At 44.3% G+C, this 22,425-nt stretch overlaps 1 protein-coding gene across 1 annotated transcript; it reads left to right on the forward strand.

Moving 5' to 3' along the window:
- The first annotated feature begins 1,193 nt into the window (after window positions 1-1,193).
- On the forward strand, window positions 1,194-19,272 carry LOC126035376 (uncharacterized). Its single transcript, XM_049793915.1, has 2 exons — window positions 1,194-1,422; window positions 18,370-19,272. The coding sequence occupies exons 1-2, from the start codon at window positions 1,282-1,284 to the stop codon at window positions 18,913-18,915; spliced, it is 687 nt and encodes a 228-aa protein (XP_049649872.1). The 5' UTR covers window positions 1,194-1,281; the 3' UTR covers window positions 18,916-19,272.
- The last annotated feature ends 3,153 nt before the right edge of the window (window positions 19,273-22,425 follow it).

Genomic DNA, 22,425 nt, shown 5'->3' on the forward strand with positions numbered 1-22,425 from the left:
AAGTAATTCGAGACATGCTGGAGACAATGAGGGCGGACCGGGAGGTAGCCGCCGCTGCCTGCGTCGGTGACCCCCTCTGCTGCCTCCACGGCTGCCGCGTCAGCCTACCGCACTGAACTATCTCCACCTCCCCTAACATCCATTTCCGTTAACGCTAAGACGCCTGCACAGACGCAGCCTTTGCCTATACCCAGCCAGGCTGTTGGCGCCGAAAAAATTCCCCCGTCAGTTACTCCACAAGAAACAGGGTAATTAGAGGGGGCCAATTGTCGCCCGACAGATCCGAAGCCGATAGACTCGGGGGTGACTAATGTGGATAAACAGATTGCGGGGGAGAGGGAACCATCTCCATCGGGTAGTGCGATGGAAGAGCTAAGGGAGGTGGTGAACCAATTACAAAAACTGACAGTACGGTCGGAAGAGCTCCTAAGGGAGGTGGTGAACCAATTACAAAAAATGACAGTACAGTCGGGAGAACCAGAAGTGAGGGAGAAACGTTCATCCTCCCCAAAGGGTGAACCGAGAAGGCAAGAGAATGAAGATTCTGGCCGTATACCAGTCCCGCTCCCTCTCCCCCTCTTCTCGCCACCCCGTCGGGCACGTCCCTCGGCCCCTCCCCTCCCGCCCCCTCCCCTGCCCCCTCCCACCCCCTTCTCCCCGCCCCCTCCCTCCTCCCCTCCCTTCCCGCCCCCTCCCTCCTCCCCTCCCTTTCCGCCCCCCCCTCCGCCCACTTGCAGCGGCGCGTGTCAGCCGGCTCTGGAGTGGCCGCCGCCAGGCGCGGCCGCGGCTGGCCCCCGGGCAGAACCATCCGCGCCCCCGCCACCGCCCGTTAATCCATCCCGCCTCTCGGGACCAGAGACGGTGAATCCAACTGCGCCCGCGATAGACGCGGAGCCGCTTGTAACAGCTGCTGCAGAAGAAAGGCAGAGACATTGGAGGGGAGTAATAAAAGATGCCATTATAGAAGGGACTATGCTCCAAGCATTCCCAGTTATTGCACCAAATGGACAGAAAAAACGGGAAGCATTTGACTGGAAGGTCATTGAGAAATTAAAGAATGCTGTGAATCAGTACGGAATCAAATCTGCGTTAACTCACCAAATTCTGCAATTCATTTTTTCTGCTGATACACTAATACCTCAAGATATTAAACAGCTAGCACAGTTGGTTTTGACACCCGCAAAAATGTTAGTGTTTTTCCAGCAGTGGGAGACGTTCTGTGATAGGGAACAAGCAACACCACGACAACAAACAGATCCCTTATGGGGAGTAACCACGCAGATGCTGATGGGTACGGGACCCTTCGCATCAGGGAACGCTCAGTTACAATGTGTCACTGAGGTTCATCATCTATCACAGATCTTGGCGTATCAAGCTTTTCTTACCATACCAGACAATATGCGCAGCCATGCTTTTACCCAGGTGAAACAGGAGTATAACGAACCTTTTGCACAGTTTTATTAACAGACTGCATAGGGCAATCTATGACCACCCTGACATGAACGAGGGCATGAAAGAAAACATGTTCAAAATACTCGCTTTTGAAAATGCTACTGAAAAGACACGCAAAGCACTGTGTAATTTGCCGAAAAATGCAGACGTCGTTGATATGATAGAATACATGGATTGATCAGTGGACTCACAGAAAGTAGCCTATGTTGCCACAGCTCTACAAGGAGCTACAAAGAAGCATAAGGCCAGTAAGACACCCTTGGTCAAGTGTTTTAACTGTGGCAAACATGGTCACATTAGGAGCAAATGTACAGTTACTGCTAACAGTAAGTGCTGCAACAAGTGTAAGAAAGATAACCATACCACCAAGAATACAGGAAGAAGGGAAACTTTACACCGACCACGAAGGCCCCTCGCACAATGACACGAATGCAAGGGGTTTGGGCTGCCAGCCCTCAGGCAGCCTCGCAACCACCAGATCCACCACTGCAGGAAGCTCCAGAGTGGATGTGGAAACCGCAGTAGACATTACGTTGATGGATGCAGGGGTACACTTGGTGGATAGCAACATAAAGGGACCATTGGGATTCGGGCTTAGTGTATTTTAATGGGACGATCTTCAACAGCTCTAAAAGGAATTTTGGTAGTCCCAGGGCTTACTGATACAGATTTTTGTGGGACTGTGAAAATTATGATTCATGTTTTAATCCCTCCTGTTTCTATTCCTAAAGGTACCAGAATAGCACAATTAGTTCCATTCAGGTCGTGTGTTCCAAACCCAGGTGAAGTACAACATGGAGATGGTGGATTCGGCTCCACAGGGAAACCGCAGGTATACCTAGCCATGGACATCAAAAAATGTAAACCAGAAAAGGTAGTGCAATTGGAAGGGCCTGATGGAGTTGTCGTCAAGAAACCAATGACATTCGATACAGGAGCTGATTTTACGATTATTTCACGACGCATTTGGCCTCCATCATGGCCAGTGATCAATCCAAATTTTGGCGTTTGTCCTGGTTTCAGCTGGGATAGAGTTTACTGTCTTCCTAGTAGCTGGTACAGTGCTATGTTTTGAGTTCAGTTTGCGAAGAATGTTGATAACACTGATGTTTTCAGTTGTTGCTCAGTAGTGTTTAGACTATAGTCAAGGATTTTTCAGCTTCTCATGCCCAGCCAGGGCACAAGAAGTTGGCACAGGACACAGCCAGGGCACCTGACCCAAATTGGCCAACGGTGTATTCCATACCATGTGACGTCCCATCTAGTTTAGGAACTGGGAAGTGGGGGGGGCAGGGAATCGCCGCTCGGGGTCTGGCTGGGTGTTGGTCGGCGGCTGGTGAGCAATTGCCCTGCGCATCATTTGTACATTCCAATCCTTTTATTACTACTGTTGTCATTTTATTAGTGTTACCATTATCATTATTAGTTTCTTCTTTTCTGTTCTATTAAACCGTTCTTATCTCAACCCAGGAGTTTTACTGCTTTTTTTCCGATTTTCTCCCCCATCCCACTGGATGGGGGGGAGTGAGTGAGCGGCTGCATGGTGCTTAGTTGCTGGCTGGGGTTAAACCACGACAGCGTTGCAGGGATAGGGGGCACACAAGCCACCTTAGTAAGTCAGCTACTGATTACATTTGTGTTCCCCAATGGTGAACACATTACGATGCGTCCCTGTATCATGACTACCCCAACTCAATTGTTTGGCCTCATAGGCCGTGATTTATTGAGCCAAATGAAGGCAATGTTAGTGACCCATCCTTTTTAGGAGCGGTCACTGAGGGATAGCCAATCCTGAAAATTAGCTGGAAAACAGATGAGCCTGTTTGGATTGATCAGTAGCCGCTAAAGTCTGACAGGCTGCTAAGAATACAAGGGTTAGTTGAGGACCAATTGAGAGCGGTACATATTGTTCCTTCTACTAGTCCATGGAATACACCAATATTTACCATTCCCAAGAAAAGTGGGAAATGGAGACTGTTACATGATCTCAGAGCTGTGAATGCGGTGATGCACAGCATGGGAGCCCTGCAGCCAGCTTTGCCATCTCCAGTTATGCTTCCTGAAGAAAGGGATTTCTAATTATAGATTTAACTATACACTGAACAGCACTGAACAGCTGTCTACCCTGCCTGGTCTCTCTCAAGACCCTTCGATTTTGAGGTTACTGGGGGTTGAAGAACAAGTAGTGCCAACTGCTACCACAATGGTGCACAAGCGGAAATATCGCACCAACTTAGACTCTCTGATTCCCATCCACAAGGTGATTCGCCAACTGGAGAGCCAAGGAGTGATCAGCAAAACTCGCTCACCCTTTAATAGTCCCATATGGCCAGTGCGGAAGTCTAATGGGGAGTGGAGATTAACAGTTGACTATCGCAGCCTGAATGAAGTTACGCCACTGCTGAGTGCTGCCGTTCCAGATATGCTAGAATTTCAATACGAACTAGAGTCAAAGGCAGCCAAGTGGTATGCCACAACTGACATTGCTAATGCGTTTTCCTCAATCCCTCTGGTAGCAGAGTGCCATCCACAATTTGCTTTCACTTGGAGGGGCGTCCAGTACACTTGGAATCGATTGCCCCTGGGGTTGTGTTTCCACCCTACCATTTGCCATGGACTAATCCAGACTGCACTGGAAAAGGGTGAAGCTCCAGAACACCTGCAATACATTGATGACATCATCATATGAGGTAACACGGCAGAAGAATTCTTTGAGAAAGGGAAGAAAATAATCCAAATCCTTCTGAAGGCTGGTTTTGCCATAAAAGAAAGTAAGGTCAAGGGATGTGCACAGAAGTGAGGAGATTGAAGTAGACGGACGCCTGAAATCTTGAAAGCAGACGACCCTTTATTGCTAAAACACACACATACTTATAGTCACATATTCTGCAAAGTCACTGTCCACGCGCACAAGCATAGAATGTGAGTGGTTATATCGACACTGTCCAAGCGCATAAACACAAGATATAATTGGTTATACTAACTCTGTACACGCACATAAACATAGGACATAATTGGTTATACCAACTAAAACATGCAAAACTTTTCTCAGTCTAATTGGTCAAGATAAACTGCCGAATTGAGGTTCTTTGTGCCAAGTTCCCTTTATTGTGGAATGTGCACCTGTGTTCTTCTAATTGGCATCTTTCTTTTTTTGTCTTCTTGTTTATTCTGTTCAAGGCCTTCTAAAAGCGTCTGGAATGCTCTTGTGACCGTTAGCTAAATATGTGTCCACAATTCCCCCTTTTTTGTTTTTTGTCAATTAATACAGACTTACTTGATCTATCAATTAATTTTTAAACACATTGCAACCTACAAGGCACACAAAATACAAAAAAAACCCACTAGAAGATAAATCAAAACTATCTTAACTAATGATTTAAGAACAGCTCTATTTTGTAAGGTTGAGTGTCTAATACTATCTATATCTAACAGTACATCAGATAATACTACACCAATCTGTATTCAGGGACCCCCTATTAAACCTGTGAAAAAAGGATTGCTTGGTGTTACTGTACTGAGGCATAAGCAATCTTGTCCGATCACGTCAGCCAGAGTTATCCAGATGTTTTCTTTGGTTTGTGGTGGTATCCATGACTACGTCCATCCGAGGACTGTGAGGAAGATGGACCATCCGTACATTCTTGTGCCATCTTGCTCCGCAAGCTTAGCCCAGCAATCGGGAGGTGCCAGCTTTACGTGGGCGTCCCCACGGAGGCAACAATAGCCTTGCCGTACACCAGCCCAATGCTCTTCGGAAAATCCCGGTTTTTATACACTTGCAGAGGAGCAGGTTTCAGCACACGTGGCCAGCGGGTGCCAAAATCCGCCTCAGTTGCATCATGGGGAGACTATGACGCATGCACTCACTGGCCAGGCACGCTGCACGAGTCATAGCCATCCTGTCTATTGGTTCATGGGCTTTGTGATGCGGTTGCAATGCACAGAGAATCTTGACCTGTCATGTTGGCCAAGGTGACCCACACGTTAGTTTTTGGCTGAGGTGGTATTCATATTGCCGCACCATGTAGGATGTTCCAGATGATGATGGTCGTACAAATTGAGCGGGAGTCCATTGTGGGCCTGCATCTGTGGAAACACAAGCATAATCTCGCCCCCAGGTTATTAATGAAAATGGACCTTCCCATTGCCCTGTTTCTAGATTCTTAACTAAGACCATGACCTTACCTCTAATTTTAGCTTTAGCTAATTTTTGTTGTGGAGAGAGATTCCCTACTCCCCCTTTTTGTATCTCGTCAATTAACACCTGCTGTATTGCCCTTTGCAAAGATCTATGAACACAAATAATTAATTAAACACAGTAAAAGCAACATTATACCTAATAAAATACATAAGAATAAAAGACTGTTCAGGTAATGCCAATGACACACAAAAAGAGGTTTGATTAATAGCTTTAGCTAGTGACACCCAAACATTCTTACTGTCCCACGGCATATCAATCACCGGTGTCACTGTCATGCTGCTTACTACATTCAGTGTGTTCCATATCAATCTCAGCATAAGGTTTTGTCCATTTAGTTGGAATCCACTTTGGCCCATTTTCTGTAATGACACAAGCATAACCTCAGCCCCACGTTATTACTTTAAAAGGTCCCTCCCATTGCTGACGCTCAATATTTTTAACCCAGACTTTCCACCCATTATCAATATTTTGAATCCCACTATTCATTGTTTGAAAATGCCAAACTACAGGGGGAACAACTGACTCTCCACGCAGAGTCAAAAAATTCATCACATATATTGCTTTCATGAGTCTATTTGAAGGAGGTTCCCCTAATTCCCCCATTTTTTGTTTTTCCAAAAAATCTTTTAATACTTTATGAGTACGTTCGATTATAGCTTGACCTGTGGGAGAATGAGGAATGCCGGTAATATGAGTAACTCCCCATTGCTGAAAAAATTCCTGAGTCCGTTGTGCTATAAAACATGGTCTGTTATCTGTTTTTATCTGGGCTGGGACACCCATTACTGCAAATGCTTGTCGTAAGTGTATTTGTAGATGTCGACTTGTTTTGCCCGCAAGTGCTGTGGCCCATACCATCAAGGAATATGTATCAACAGAAACATGAACATAACACAATTTTCCAAAAGCTGGTACATGAGTCACATCAGTCTGCCACAATTGCAAGGATTGCAGACCCCTAGGATTTACAGCACCATCTCCATGCCCAGATAATTTCTGGCACTCAGCACAGGATTGAATGATGGCTTTGGCATCTGCTATAGAAATTTGAAACTGTTTGGCTAATACTTTTGCTGGTTGGTGGAAAAACCTATGAGCTCCATGTGCCTGCAGAAGTTTATTGGGGGGTGGCCCAGTCCATACAGGATTAGCTAGTAAATCAGCTCCTTTATTCCCTTCTGTGATCCATCCAGGCAACCTGGTGTGACTTGGCACATGCATTATGTAACACTTTGTCCGTTGGTTTAACAGAAATAGCAACATCTTAAATTTTTCAATGTGATGTTATCAATTTCTTTCAAATAAGCCCATCTCAAACGTTTTACTACACCTACCACGTATAAAGAATCAGCAATAATATTGACCTCATCATCCTGCACCTTTTTAAATACTTCTATTACAGCTTGAAGTTCCACCACTTGGGGGGAGCCTTCACATGTGACAATGTGATTTTTCCATACCTGACCTTCTTTCCAAACTACTACTGCCTTTCCTGTTTTTCCACTGTCATCCGTAAATACTGTAGGACCATCAGTAGGTAACTCTGCACACAATTCTTTTTCTTCTAGTTGTATATTCTGTAGCAAGGTAAACATTTTGTGTGCAGGAAGATGAATGTCTATCTTTCCTTTGAAATCTGCAAAAGCAATTTGTAAAGTTAGGCTATTCTGTAGACACCATTGTAAATAGCCTTGAGTCAAAGGAACGACAATCGTGTGTGGTTCTTGCCCACAAATCTCAATAATCCGATGTCTCCCCTTTATAATTAATTCTGAAATAATTTCAATTCAAGAAAATATGGTTTTTCGGGCCTGGTGAGCTAAAAAGATCCATTCTATTATTAACAAGTCCTTGTGACTCCCCTCCCATTGATATATGATCCCGAGGAGTTGTTTTTCTCGGTTTAAAATGCTAAGATTAATGTCAAGATTTTCTTTAATCCTAAAAGCCTGACTCTGGGATATTATATCGTGTGTTCCAAACCCAGGTGAAGTACAACATGGAGATGGTGGATTCGGCTCCACAGGGAAACCGCAGGTATACCTAGCCATGGACATCAAAAAATGTAAACCAGAAAAGGTAGTGCAATTGGAAGGGCCTGATGGAGTTGTCGTCAAGAAACCAATGACATTCGATACAGGAGCTGATTTTACGATTATTTCACGACGCATTTGGCCTCCATCATGGCCAGTGATCAATCCAAATTTTGGTATTGCAGGGATAGGGGGCACACAAGCCACCTTAGTAAGTCAGCTACTGATTACATTTGTGTTCCCCAATGGTGAACACATTACGATGCGTCCCTATATCATGACTACCCCAACTGAATTGTTTGGCCTCATAGGCCGTGATTTATTGAGCCAAATGAAGGCAATGTTAGTGACCCATCCTTTTTAGGAGCGGTCACTGAGGGATAGCCAATCCTGAAAATTAGCTGGAAAACAGATGAGCCTGTTTGGATTGATCAGTAGCCGCTAAAGTCTGACAGGCTGCTAAGAATACAAGGGTTAGTTGAGGACCAATTGAGAGCGGTACATATTGTTCCTTCTACTAGTCCATGGAATACACCAATATTTACCATTCCCAAGAAAAGTGGGAAATGGAGACTGTTACATGATCTCAGAGCTGTGAATGCGGTGATGCACAGCATGGGAGCCCTGCAGCCAGCTTTGCCATCTCCAGTTATGCTTCCTGAAGAAAGGGATTTCTAATTATAGATTTAAAAGACTGTTTTTTCACCATTCCCTTGCACCCAGATGACGCTGAACAGTGTGCCTTTTCGGTACCATCGATTAACAAGGCAGATCCCTATAAGAGATACCATTGGGTCGTGTTACCGCAAGGAATGCGCAATTCCCCCATGATGTGTCAGGTGTATGTGGCCTGGGCATCAGAGCCTGTAAGAAAGCAGTTTCCTCAGTCAATTATTTATCATTATATGGATGACATTTTGATAGCGGGAAGGAACTTGCCACAGGATGAAATTTTAACTCAATTGCAGGACATCTTAAGCCATCGCGGAGTAATAATCACTCCTGAAAAGGTGCAAAAGGCAGCACCTTGGAAGTATTTGGGGTGGCACATAAATGCTAGCAATGTTAAACCTCAGAAGGTTCAAATAACATGAGAAATTTCAATGTTACATGATGTCCAGAAGCTTGTGGGAGATATCCAGTGAGTGCGGAATCTTTGCGGTATCACTAATGACGATATGGCCCCTCTGGTAGAACTCTTGGGTACGAGCACATGTGCAGATGAGAAAGGGGAAATGACAGAGCTGACCAATTGGTTGCAGCAGCATGGGAGCCTCCTCCAGGGAATCGTTTTCAACAAAGCACGGCAATCACATGCGTTCTTGCACCAACCCGCTAGGATGTTAGCAAAGCAATTTGACTTACCACTCACTGATGCCCAAGGTATCATTAAAGCATGCCCTGATTGTCAAAAGGAGGGGCTGGGCTTGGGCTGTGGGGTTAACCGACGAGGTCTTTTGCCATTGCAGTCGTGGCAAATGGATGTCACCCATGTCACGTGGTTTGGTGCAAAGCGTTCTGTGCATGTGTGTATTGATACCTATCCTGCTGCCGTATGGGCCACGGCACGAACTGGAGAAAAGGCCTTACATATTGAATGACATCTTCACACTTCTTTTGCAGTGCCGGGTGTGCCTAAAGAAATTAAGATGGACAACAGCCCAGCCTATGGTTCTACACGATTTGCTCGATTTTGTAATTGGTGGGGAAGTCACTATGGTACCGGTATTCCACATCTTCCCACAGGACAGGCTATTGTCGAACGGGCCAACCAGACCCTAAAGAACATGCTGCAAAAACAAAAGGGGGGAACTCAGGGCTTACTCCCAGAGGAACGATTGGCCAAAGACTGATTTGTGCTAAATTATCTTAGATTGACAGGTGATCACAAAGACCCACCAATGGTAGTGCATCATGTTCTTTTACAGGCAGAAAGATGCAACAAAGTACAGGAATCATGGTAATGTATAAGGACCCAGAATCCGGGAAATGGTGCGGATCAGCAGAAGTAAAACTTACTGGGAGATCCCGGCTAAGTGGGTCAAGCCATGGCTTCGCACTGATGCTGGACCCGGAATTGTCCCAATGGCTACTGGCATGGCACTGGCAGGTGCTGGAGCCACTGATCCGACAGATTCTGACTAATAGAGTATTACACTTTAGAGGACTAGTGGACATTGACTCCTTCAGAGAGGTTTTTAGAACAGCGTGCCTTATTGTATATAGAACTTGCTTTAGGTAAAAAGTGTGTTAAGCATAATTTGATTGAACATAGCGTGATTACGGGAATACAGTGGGGTAAATGTAAAAGTTAGTTAAAGCCAAAATTAGGGGTAAGGTCTATTTCCATTAATAACCTGGGAACGAGGTTGATTGTGTTCCCACAGATACAGGCCCACAATGGACTCCTGTTCGATTTGCACGACCATCATCATCTGGATCATCATAGATGATGTGGCAATATGAATACTACCTCAGCTGAAAACTAATACATAGGTCACCTTGGCTAACATAACAGGTCAAGATTCTCCGTGCATCGGAACTGCATCACAAAGCCCATGAACCAATAGACAAGATGGCTATGACTCGTGCAGTGCGCCTGGCCAGCGAGCGCATGCGTCATAGATTGCAACCGAGGCGGGCTTTTGGCACCCACTGGCCATGTGTGCTAAAACCCATTCCTCTGCAAATGTATAAATACCGGGATTTTCCGAAGAGCATCGGGCTGGTGTACGGTGAGGCCATCGTTGCCTCTGTGGGGACGCCCACGAAAAACTGGCACCTACAGATTGCAGGGCTGAGTTCGTGGAGCAAGATGACACAAGAATGTATGGATGGTTCATCTTCCTCATAGTCCTCATGGTCTGGGTCATTAGGGGTAACGGGTTGGCTCAAAGAATTATGGGCATTGTTGTAGTTATTGTGATTTTAGCTATTGTAATAATTTTACCTTGTTCAGCTTGTTAAGAAAAAATGGCATCCCAAGTTATTAAGCAAGCCTGGATTGCTCAAAAACAAAAAAGGTGAATTGTTGAGGATTTCTTGGCTGGGTGAGGGCATGTGAGCAATCCAGCTATTAGGTGAGAACGAAGCATAAATTTACAAAGTGCTGGAGCAGACTAGGACGCTGTGTCCTTGTACGCTGGGGAAAAGGAAGATAAGAAGAGCCTGACAAGCAACTCCCGGATGCTGAAGAATGAGATACGTAACTGCTGGACAGCTCGTGAAGAAGCTTGCACAGCCAATAGAGGATAAGATAGCGTCGCGTGAAATGGGGTATTGTACCAATTAGAGTATTGTATAAGGCGCGTGCACAAGCGCATAAGGTATATAACTGTGCTAAAAGTTGTAGTAAATGGACTTCACTTGATCACATTGGTCTCTGCGTGATTTCCCCTGTGGATCCTCCGCAACTCGTACCCAAGGGTCTGGCCACTGAAGAACATTGAAACAACCAGCAGGTGGATCAGTCTGCCAATATTGAAGTGGCTCAGGTTGACCTGGACTGGCAACATAAGCATGAGCTATTTATGGTTCGGTGGGCCCATACTTCAGGCCATCAGGGAAGAGATGGAACCCTTTGGGTTCTCTCCAAATTTGGGGCAACAAGCAACTCAAATGTGCAATGCCAAAAAGAGATATTTGTACAAGGGTGAAAGGGGGGAGAATCCCTTCATTGGCGAGTATTAAATTTAAATGAAATTAAATTATTTGTTTCCATGGAAGGTTATAAATTCACACATAGACACTTGGCAAAAGGGGAAAATATTGCCTTTACTGATAAATTGGGATCAGAGCTATTGTCCCAAAAACTTGGGTCCATTACCCAGTGGGTGTCACCCAATATACACACAGTCAAGGTATTTTCTGTTATTACGTAAATGCTCAGATACAGGTGCATGGTACAAACCAGCACACAGTCGGTAAAAACTGACAGTTATTTATACACAAAAGTTAGTCAGCCAATACATATTCATTGTTACTCTATTAAATGATTGGTTAAAATTCCTTACCTATCATGTAAATAACTATGCATGTCCGCTACAGTTTTTTGAGATTTTTACTTCCTTAACCTTTTGGGTTGGTGGGTGTTTTGGGTTTGTGTGGCGGGGTTTGGGTTTCTTGAGTGGGTGGTCCTTGAGTCAGTGGTCTTGATCTCCCCCTGCCAGAATTACCTTTCCTCTAGTTTCACTTAAATTTGGCAACACTAAGCAGTCCTTCACAGACCTTTAACAAACCAGACTATCATTCAGTTTGGGGTTTTGTTCTTAGACAACAATATCCTGGTTTACAATGCCAAGGTACTGTTAGGGTGAAATGAAATAAGTTAAGCTTTATCGATATCAATTCCCCTCTAAGATTTATCAAAGTTCTAATATTTGACAAGTCTCATCTTCATTTTGCACCACTAATATATGATTGAGATAGTTGTCTAGTAATAAGGATTTTTAAACATCCAAACATGATACAGACAATAATCATCATAATCTTCAATTTGATCATGTTTGGATTTTCCCTTCCAAAACCTGATATGGTTTTTCTCAACAACTGGTGAAACTAAACACACTGCTATAATTATTATAATCAAATTCAACATAAAATTTTTCAACGTTCTAAATATAATTCGCAAAATTATAACTAAAAAATAGCAGCAATTGTCCGAATATAAAAGGAACCTTTAACTCTTCTTTGAGATCTTTAATTTCAACTCTCCCGTAGATGCCGATATTCACTTTTTCTGCTCCAGGAGTGGTGCCTTATTAAATCTTATGTAATGCATCCAAGAATCCACTCCTTCTACTTTTACTGCGGTGCAAGTTCTTAACAACCCAGTATATGGTCCTTTCCACTTTTCATTTAATGGTTCGTCCTTCCAAGTCCATATGTAGACTAGGTCTCCCGGATGAAAGGGGTGAACAGGGGTATCCAATGGTAAGTGTCCTCTGGTTTAGATATCTATGTAAAAAAGATAAAATCTGCAAAAGACAGATTAAATACCCTTTGTGTCCTTTAACATGCATTTGATCCCCTTGTGTTGTGATTCAGTTAACAGGATAAGGTTTTCTATAATATGTATTGGGTCTGGCTGAGATGGAGTTAATACTCCCCATAGCAGCCCTCATAGCACTGTGCTCTGCATCAGTAGCTAGAAAGGTGTTGATAGCACACCAGTGTTTTGGCTACTGCTGAGCAGTGCTGGCACAGCATCAAGGCTGTCTCTCCAACATTTTTGCCCTCCCCTCAGTGGCAGGCTGGGGCAGGGCAAGATCTTGGGAGGGGACATAACCAGGACAGCTGACCTAAACTAACCAAACAGACATTCCATACCATATGACGTCAGCTCAGATATAAAAGCTAAGTGAAGGGAGACGGAAGGTGGGGGGCATTTTGTCTTCTGGAGCAACCACTACGCGTACTGAAGCCCTGCTTCCCGAGAAGCGGCTAGACATCGCCTGCTGATGGGAAGTAGAGAATAACATCATTTGTTTTTTCTTTGCTTTCGCGCGCGACCTTTGCTATCGCTTTATTAAGCTGTCCTTATCTTGACCCACGAGCCTTTTGTTATATTTTATCTCCCCCATCCAGCTGAGGAGGGGGACTGATAGAGCGGCTTTGGTGGGTACCTGGCATCCAATCAGGGTCAACCGAGCACATTCCTTTTTGGTGCCCAGAGACTGAGATGGGTTGACCCTGGCTGAACACAAGGTGCCCACCAAAGCCATTCTATCACTCCCCCATCCTCAGCTGGACAGCGGAGAGAAAAATATAACAAAAAGCTTGCGGGTCGAGATAAGGACAGGAGAGATCATTCACTAATTACCGTCACGGGCAAAACAGACTCAATTTGGGAAAATTAACTCAATTTATTACAAATCAACCAGAGCAAGGTAATGAGAAATAAAACGAAATCTCAGAACACCTTCCCACCACCTCTCTCTTCTTCCCAGGCACAACTTCACTCCCGGATTTCTCCACCAAGCCCCCCCAGTGGCACAGGGGGACAGGGATGGGGTTTATGGTCATCACACGTTATTTTCTGCCGCTTCACCTCCTCAGGGCGAGGGCTCATCACACTCTTCCCCTGCTCCAGCGTGGGGTCCCTCCCACGGGAGACAGTCCTCCACGAACTCCTCCAACATGGGCCATTCCCACGAGCTGCAGTTCTTCACGAACTGCTCCAGGAGGGGTCCATTCCACAGTGTGCAGTCCTTCAGGAGCACAGTCCTTCAGGGGAACTTCGAGCAGCTTCTTACAGAAGCCACCCCTGTAACCCCCCCCCCACACCAAAACCTTGCCACACAAAACCAATACAATATAATATTTCAAAGGGACTCACTTTTTCTCTAATTCTTGGAGTTATCCTAATCCTTAATAAGGCTAGAGGTAGGGCCTCTACCCATTTAAGGTGGGCTTCCTGACATAATTTTGAAATTTGTCTTTTAAGAGTCTGATTGATTCATTCTACTTTACCACTGGACTGAGGTCTCCATGGAGTATGGATCCCATTTTATCTTTAAAAATTTAGATACTCCTTGTACTACTTCTGCTATGAAATGAGATCCATTATCTGAAGATATTCCCTCTGGAATACCAAATGTTGGAATAATTTCTTTTAGCATTACCTTAACCACTTCTCTAGCTTTATTGGTGTGACAGGGGAAAGCTTCAGGCCAACCAGAAAAGGTATGTACTAAAAATAGTAGATATTTATATTGATTACACCTAGGCAACTCTGAGAAATCCATTTGCCAACACTCTCCAGACATTATTCCTTGTTTTATATTTCCTCCTGGTGTCTTCTTTTCAATTTTTGGATTATTCACACAACATACTGGACATTTCTTTATCACTATATCTGCAAGGCTTTGCATTTTTGGTATATAATTCTAAATCAAAATCTGAAAGAGTAGTATCTTGTAAATCTGGTCTGCTAGAATAAACTTGTTCAATTTTTGTCAAGCAATCATGCTGTAATTTGTTTTGTTCCGAAAGGGTTTCTCCAAATTTGGAAGTCCTAATGCGGGAGTTTCCATTAGTTTTTTCTTGATTTCATCAAACCTTTTTCGGCATTCTGCAGTCCATTCCAACAGCTCTTCTGGCCCTTTAATAGCAGCATATAATGGTTTAGCAATCAGTCCAAAATTAGGGATCCACAGTCAACACCATTCAGCCATGCCCCAAAAATCCTCTTAATTGTTTCTTTGAGGTGGGTACTGCAATTCTACAAATTGCTTCTTTTCGTTCTGCACTTAACTCCCTCTGTCTCTGCATTGTGTCAAATCCCAAATATCGAACTCTGTCTTTTACCATTTGTGTCTTTTCCTTGGAGACACAATATCCTGCAAGTCCTAAGTAATTCAGTAAACTAATTGTAGCTTCAAGGCACTCACTATAATTATTTGAACCAATTAATAAATCATCAACATACTGTAACAAAGTTATATGTTCATTGTCACTTTGCTGTTGTTCCAGTTCTTTTGCCAATACGTTACCAAATAACATGGAGCTATTCTTAAATCCTTGTGGCAGTACAGTCCAACATAATTGGGCTTTCCATCTAGTAGTCAGGTTTTCCCATTCGAAAGCAAAAATGAGTTGACTCTGTTCATCCACAGTTGAGCTCCAGGTTTCAATTCAATTTTAATTGGAGTTTTATTCTTTACTCCTCCTGGTTTTCCCAATGCCCATACCAATGGTATTACTACATTCAATATTTCTTCAGGAATATCTGCATCTTCATCGTTCTCACATTGACTCAGCAAACATATCTGTGCCTTCCAATCATGTTCTGGGGGAATATGTAAGTGTACAGAATTTTCAGAAAAAGTTATTTACGCATTCAATTTACATAATAAATCTCACCCCAACAGCGGCAGGGGACACTCTGGCATATAGAGAAAGGAATGAGTTACTACAGTATTTCCAATTCTGCACTCCATTGGTTGCAAAAGTTATTTTAGAGTCCTTTTCCTGGTGGCACCAATTACACTAGTTTTGATTTTACTTAATGGTCCCTTACAGTCTGCAAGTACGGAATGTGTTGCCCTACCATCTATTTTAAAAATCTATTGTTTCATTCCCCAGCTTCACTGGAACCAGAGGATCGGCTGGGGAAACTTTAATAGATTCCTCCAGTCCCCTTCAGTCCAACCCAATCTCAGTCATGACCCCAGTGGCTTCCTCTGTCCCTCTTTCTTGGCTATTTGAAAGGCATGGACATTCCTTTCTCCAATGGCCCTCTTGCTTACAATATGCACACTGATTAGGTCCTAAAGGGGTATCACACTGATTCCCCCTCAAATTTCCACGGCCTCCTCCTTGGCCCCTAAATCCACTTGGTGAATTTCCTCTTCCTCTACCTCTCCTTCTGCCAAAGCGGCTAACAAGGAAGCCTGTAGCTTTGGTTCTTTTGTTTTTCTTTTTCTTCCACTTCCTCCTGATTATTATAAACTTTATATGCAATTGATATCAATTGTGAAATGGTCATTCCATCTGCACCATCCACTTTTTGCAATTTCCTTCTCTGAGCTTTCAGATTCATTAGCTTTAGAAGGTGCAACCAGCAATTGAACATCTTTCTCACTTTCTTTCAAACCATTTTTCCTAATTTTACAACCTGTACAATAAGAGTCATGTTGGGAAGTTGCTTGCTGAAAAAGGACATGGGCCTGTGGAAAAGTTGTGCGAGCAGAGTTCTGTGTGAAAGAATGTCAGTTTGAGCAACAAGACTAGGCCTTGGCTGAAAATAGCTGGCTTTACTGATATTGGGAGAAAAACAACAGCTGGTCTCGCTGTTATCAGGAGAAAGACAGGGACGGTGTGACCTTGGCATAACTTCACAAGTAACTTTTGAAGAAGTTCTCATGAGAAAGTTACTGAACACGCGTAGCTGCCAACCACAAGTGGGTGTGTTTTAGTAATGAATAAACATTAGCAACGTACCAATCATATTAGGACTAGTAGGCATAATTATCGCAAACTGTATAAATATGAGCTATCCGTGCAAATAAAGTTGAATCACTTCTATCACTCATATTGGGTCGACTTATGTGCATTCCTCCGCCGCTCCAACAAATGGCGCCCGAACGGGGACCGAAGAAAGGGGAATTGGAGCGACGGACACTGAGAAGCACCGGTAGCAGCGACCGGGGGGCAAAAGATTAACCGAACGCTGATCGTCTTGGTTGGTGTGTTAACCTCGTGCCTGGACCGTCCAAAAGGGGTTCGCCGTCAGTGAGGGCTACTGGAAAAAGGCTGCAAAGACTTTTTAACCGAGGTGCCTTAATCAAGGTAGCACCCAGGGGTATCGAGAAGCCGGCCGGCAATGGATCAAGAGGTAGCCCTAAAATTATTACAGTGCTTTTTAGAAAAGCGGGGAGTAAACTGCATTAAGCAAATTTCGGGGTTAGTCGCGCTGGGTCGCGTTAAGGGATGCTTTAAGAATCCGGATTTATTATTTGAGGAGAGTGAATGGCGTAGATTAGGAGACGTATTATGGGATATAGTAACTGATGATGATAAATCAGCTAAAAAACTAATGAAGCAAGGACAGAAACCTTTCAATTAGTGTGGGTACAGCTTTTGAGCTTAGTACCTGGAAAGCTATCGGAACCTCCCTATGGGATGAAATTAGTGACGGGTCTAAAGAAGTTAAAGATCTTGCAACTTTATGGAAATTGATTAAGACAACTCTGTAAAAAATGAAAGCAGATCGTAAAGCGTCTGCGTCTGCTTTTGCTGCTCGCTCTCTCCAACCGCAAGCGAAAGGGAAAAGCGGGGAGAAAAACATAATGCAGCGAGAGAGACTTTTTGGAGCTTGTTCGCCTATTCTCGTGCCCTTGACTTCTGCTCCACTCCCTGGGACTGCCGATATTAATCAGCCATCCAACAGTTCCCAAGCCTCCCTAACCGTACGATTAAAGGAAACCCTACAGAATCAGGGAGTGAGTAAAAATCTGCCTACGAAAAACCAGCCCTCAGATAACACCGTTCAACATGAACAAATTATACCTAGCATACACCCTGATTCAAATAATGCAAACAAGGACTTGGCTACTCTAATAATAGAAGAAAAAGAGACGATGTTAGAATTGTTAAAGGAAATGGGGAAAAGAGACGGGGAAACCAACCGCACCCGTGATAGACGCGGAGCCGCCTGTAATAGCCGCTGCAGAAGAAAGGCAGAGACATTGGAGGGGTGTAATAACAGATGCCATTATAGAAGGGACTATGCTCTAAGCATTCCCAGTTATTGCATCAAATGGACAGAAAAAATGGGAGGTGTTTGACTGGAAGGTCATTGTGAAATTAAGGAATGCTGTGAGTCAGTACGGAATCAAATCTGCGTTAACTCACCAAATACTGCAATTCATTTTTTCTGCTGATACGCTGATACCTCAAGATATTAAACAGCTAGCACAGTTGATTTTGACACCCGCCCGAATGTTAGTGTTTTTCTGGCAGTGGGAGAAGCTCTGTGATAGGGAACAAGCAACATCACGACAACAAACAGATCCCCTATGGGGAGTAACCACGCAGATGCTGATGGGTACTGGACCCTTCGCATCAGGGAACGCTCAGTTACAATGTGTCACTGAGGTTCATCATCTATCACAGATCTTGGCGTATCAAGCTTTTCTTACCGTACCAGACAATATGTACAGCCATGCTTTTACCCAGGTGAAACAGGAGAATACAATTTATGACCACCCTGACATGAACGAGGGCATGAAAGAAAACATGTTCAAAATACTCGCTTTTGAAAATGCTACTGAAAAGACACGCAAAGCATTGTGTAATTTGCCGAAAAATGCAGACATCGTTGATATGATAGAATACACGGATCGATCAGTGGACTCACAGAAAGTAGCCTATGCTGCCACAGCTCTCCAAGGAGCTACAAAGAAACACAAGGCCAGTAAGACACCCTTGGTCAAGTGTTCTAACTGTGGCAAACGTGGACACATTAGGAGCAAATGTACAGGTACTGTTAACAGTAAGTGCTGCAACAAGTATAAGAAAGATAACCATACCACCAAGAATACAGGAAGAAGGGAAACTTTACACCGACTGCGAAGGCCCCTCGCGCGACGACACGAATGCAAGGGGCTTGAGCTGCCAGCCCTCAGGCAGCCTCGCAACCACCAGATCCGCCACCGCAGGAAGCTCCAGAGTGGATGTGGAAACCGCAGTCAACATAAAGGGACCATTGGGGTTTGGACTTAGTGCATTTTTAATGGGGCAATCTTCAACAGCTCTAGAAGGAATTCTGGTGCTCCCAGGGCTTATTGATGCAGATTATTGTGGGACTGTGAAAATTATGATTCATGTTTTAATCCCTCCTGTTTCTATTCCTAAAGGTACCAGAATAGCACAATTAGTTCCATTCAGGTCGTGTGTTCCGAACCCAGGTGAAGTACAACATGGAGATAGTGGATTCGGCTCCACAGGGAAACCGCAGGTATACTTTGCCATGGACACAACAAGAGGTAAACCAGAAAAGGTAGTGCAATTGGAAGGGCCCAATGGAGTTGTCGTCAAGAAACCGATGACAATCAATACAGGAGCTGATGTTACGATTATTTCACAATGCATTTGGCCTCCATCGTGGCCATCGATCAATCCAAATTTTGATATTGCTGGGATAGGGGGCACACAAGCCACCTTAGTAAGTCAGCTACTGATTACATTTGTGTTCCCCAATGGTGAACACATTACGACGTGTCCGTATGTCATGACTACCCCAACTGAATTGTTTGGCCTCGTAGGCCATGATTTATTGAGCCAAATGAAGGCAATGTTAGTGACGCATCCTTTTTAGGAGCGGTCACTGAGGGGTAGCCGATTCTGAAAATTAACTGGAAAACAGATGAGCCTGTTTGGATTGATCAGTAGCTGCTAAATTCTGAAATGCTACTAAAAATACAAGGGTTAGTTGAGGACCAATTGAGAGCGGTACATATTGTTCCTTCTACTAGTCCATGGAATACATCAATATTTACCATTCCCAAGAAAAGTGGGAAGCGGAGACTGTTACATGATCTCAGAGCTGTGAATGTGGTGATGCACAGTATGGGAGCCCTGCAGCCAGGTTTGCCATCTCCAGTTATGCTTCCAGAAGAATGGGATTTGTTAATTATAAATCTAAAAGATTGCACCCAGATGGCGCTGAACGGTTCGCCTTTTCGGTACCATCGATTAACAAGGCAGAACCCTATAAGAGATACCATTGGGTCGTGTTACCGCAATGAATGCGCAATTCCCCCACGATGCGTCAGGTGTATGTGGCCTGGGCATCAGAGCCTGTAAGAAAGCAGTTACCTCAGTAACTTGCCACAGGATGAGATTTTAACTCAATTGCAGGACATCTTAAGCCATCGCGGAGTAATAATCACTCCTGAAAAGGTGCAAAAGGCAGCACCTTGGAAGTATTTGGGGTGGCACATAAATGCTAGCAATGTTAAACCTCAGAAGGTTCAAATAACATGAGAAATTTCAATGTTACATGATGTCCAGAAGCTTGTGGGAGATATCCAGTGGGTGCGGAATCTTTGCGGTATCACTAATTGCGATATGACCCCTCTGGTAGAACTCTTGGGTATGAGAACACTGTGCAGATGAGAAACGGGAAATGACAGAGCTGACCAATTGGTTGCAGCGCCACGGGAGCCTCCTCCAGGGAATCGTTTTCAACAAAGCACGGCAATCACATGCGTTCTTGCACCAACCCGCTAGGATGTTAACAAAGCAATTTGACTTACCACTTACTGATGCCCAAGGTATCGTTAAAGCATGCCCTGATTGTCAAAAGGAAGGGCTGGGCTTGGGCCGTGGGGTTAACCGATGAGGTCTTTTGCCATTGCAGTTGTGGCAAATGGACGTCACCCATGTCACGTGGTTTGGTGCAAAGCGTTCTGTGCACGTGTGTATTGATACCTATCCTGCTGCCATGTGGGCCACGGCACGAACTGGAGAAAAGGCCTTACGTATTGAATGACATCTTCACGCTTCTTTTGCAGTACTGGGTGTGCCTAAAGAAATTAAGACGGACAACGGCCCAGCCTACGGTTCTACACGATTTGCTCGATTTTGTAATTTGTGGGGAATTCATCATGGTACCAGTATTCCACATCTTCCCACAGGACAGGCTATTATCGAATGGGCCAACCAAACCCTAAAAGAACATGCTGCAAAAACAAAAAGGGGGAACCCAGGGCTTACTCCCAGAGGAACGATTGGCCAAAGACTGATTTGTGCTAAATTATCTTAGATTGACAGGTGATCACAAAGACCCACCAATGGTAGTGCATCATGTTCTTTTACAGGCAGAAAGGACGCAACAAAGTACAGGAATCATGGTAATGTATAAGGACCCAGAATCCGGGAAATGGTGCGGATCAGCAGAAGTAAAACTTACTGGGAGATCCCGGCTAAGTGGGTCAAGCCATGGCTTCGCACTGATGCTGGACCCGGAATTGTCCCAATGGCGACTGGCACGGCACCGGCGGGTGCTGAAGCCACTGATCCGACAGATTCTAACTAATAGAGTATTACTAGCGGACACTGAGTCCTTCAGAGAGGTTTTTAGAACAGCGTGCCTTATTGTATATAGAACTTGCTTTAGGTAAAAAGTGTGTTAAGCATAATTTGATTAAAAATAGTGTGATTACGGGAAGACAGTGTGGGGTAAATGTAAAAGTTAGTTAAAGCCAAAATTAGGGGTAAGGTCTATTTCCATTAATAACCTGGGAACGAGTTTGATTGTGTTTCCACAGATACAGGCCCACGACGGACTCCTGTTCGATTTGCACGACCATCATCATCTGGAGCATCATAGATGATGTGGCAATATGAATACCACCTCAGCCAAAAACTAATGTATGGGTCACCTTGGCTAACATAACAGGTCAAGATTCTCTGTGCATCGCAACTGTATCGTAAAGCCCACGAACCAATAGACAAGATGGCTATGACTCGTGCAGCGCGCCTGGCCAGCGAGCGCATGCGTCATAGATTGCAACCGAGGCGGACTTTTGGCACCCGCTGGCCACGTGTGCTAAAACCCGTTCCTCTGCAAATGTATAAATACCGGGATTTTCTGAAGAGCATCGGGCTGGTGTACGGTGAGGCCGTCGTTGCTTCTGTGGGGATGCCCATGGAAAGCTGGCACCTCCCGATTGCTGGGCTGAGTTCGTGGAGCAAGATGGCACAAGAATGTATGGATGGTTCATTTTCCTCATAGTCCTCATGGTCTGGGTCATTAGGGGTAACAGGTTGGCTCAAAGAATTATGGGCATTATTGTAGTTACTGTGATTGTAGCTATTGTAATAGTTTTACCTTGTTCAGCTTATTAAGGAAAATGGCATCCCAAGTTATTAAGTAAGCCTGGATTGCTCAAAAACAAAAAGAGGGAGAAAGATTTAAACAGAGACCTACAGTGGATTCGACCTTGTTGTGGTATTACAAATACAGACTTACAGCCGCTGCTGGATTTATTGAGGGGCAGCGATAGCTTAACTTCTACAAGACAACTAAGTGCACCGGGACGGCAAGCCTTGTCAGCAATTGGACAAAAAATCACATCCTCCATGTCTGGCAGATACGTTCCTGATTTACCCATAAATTTGAAACCTTATGCTGAGATTGATATGGAACACACTGACTGTAGTAAGCAGCATGACAGTGACACCGGTGATTGATCCACATCGGTTAACGCCATGGGACAGTAAGAATGT

The sequence above is a fragment of the Accipiter gentilis genome, chromosome W (assembly GCF_929443795.1).
Source record: "Accipiter gentilis chromosome W, bAccGen1.1, whole genome shotgun sequence".
Lineage (NCBI taxonomy): Eukaryota > Metazoa > Chordata > Aves > Accipitriformes > Accipitridae > Astur > Astur gentilis.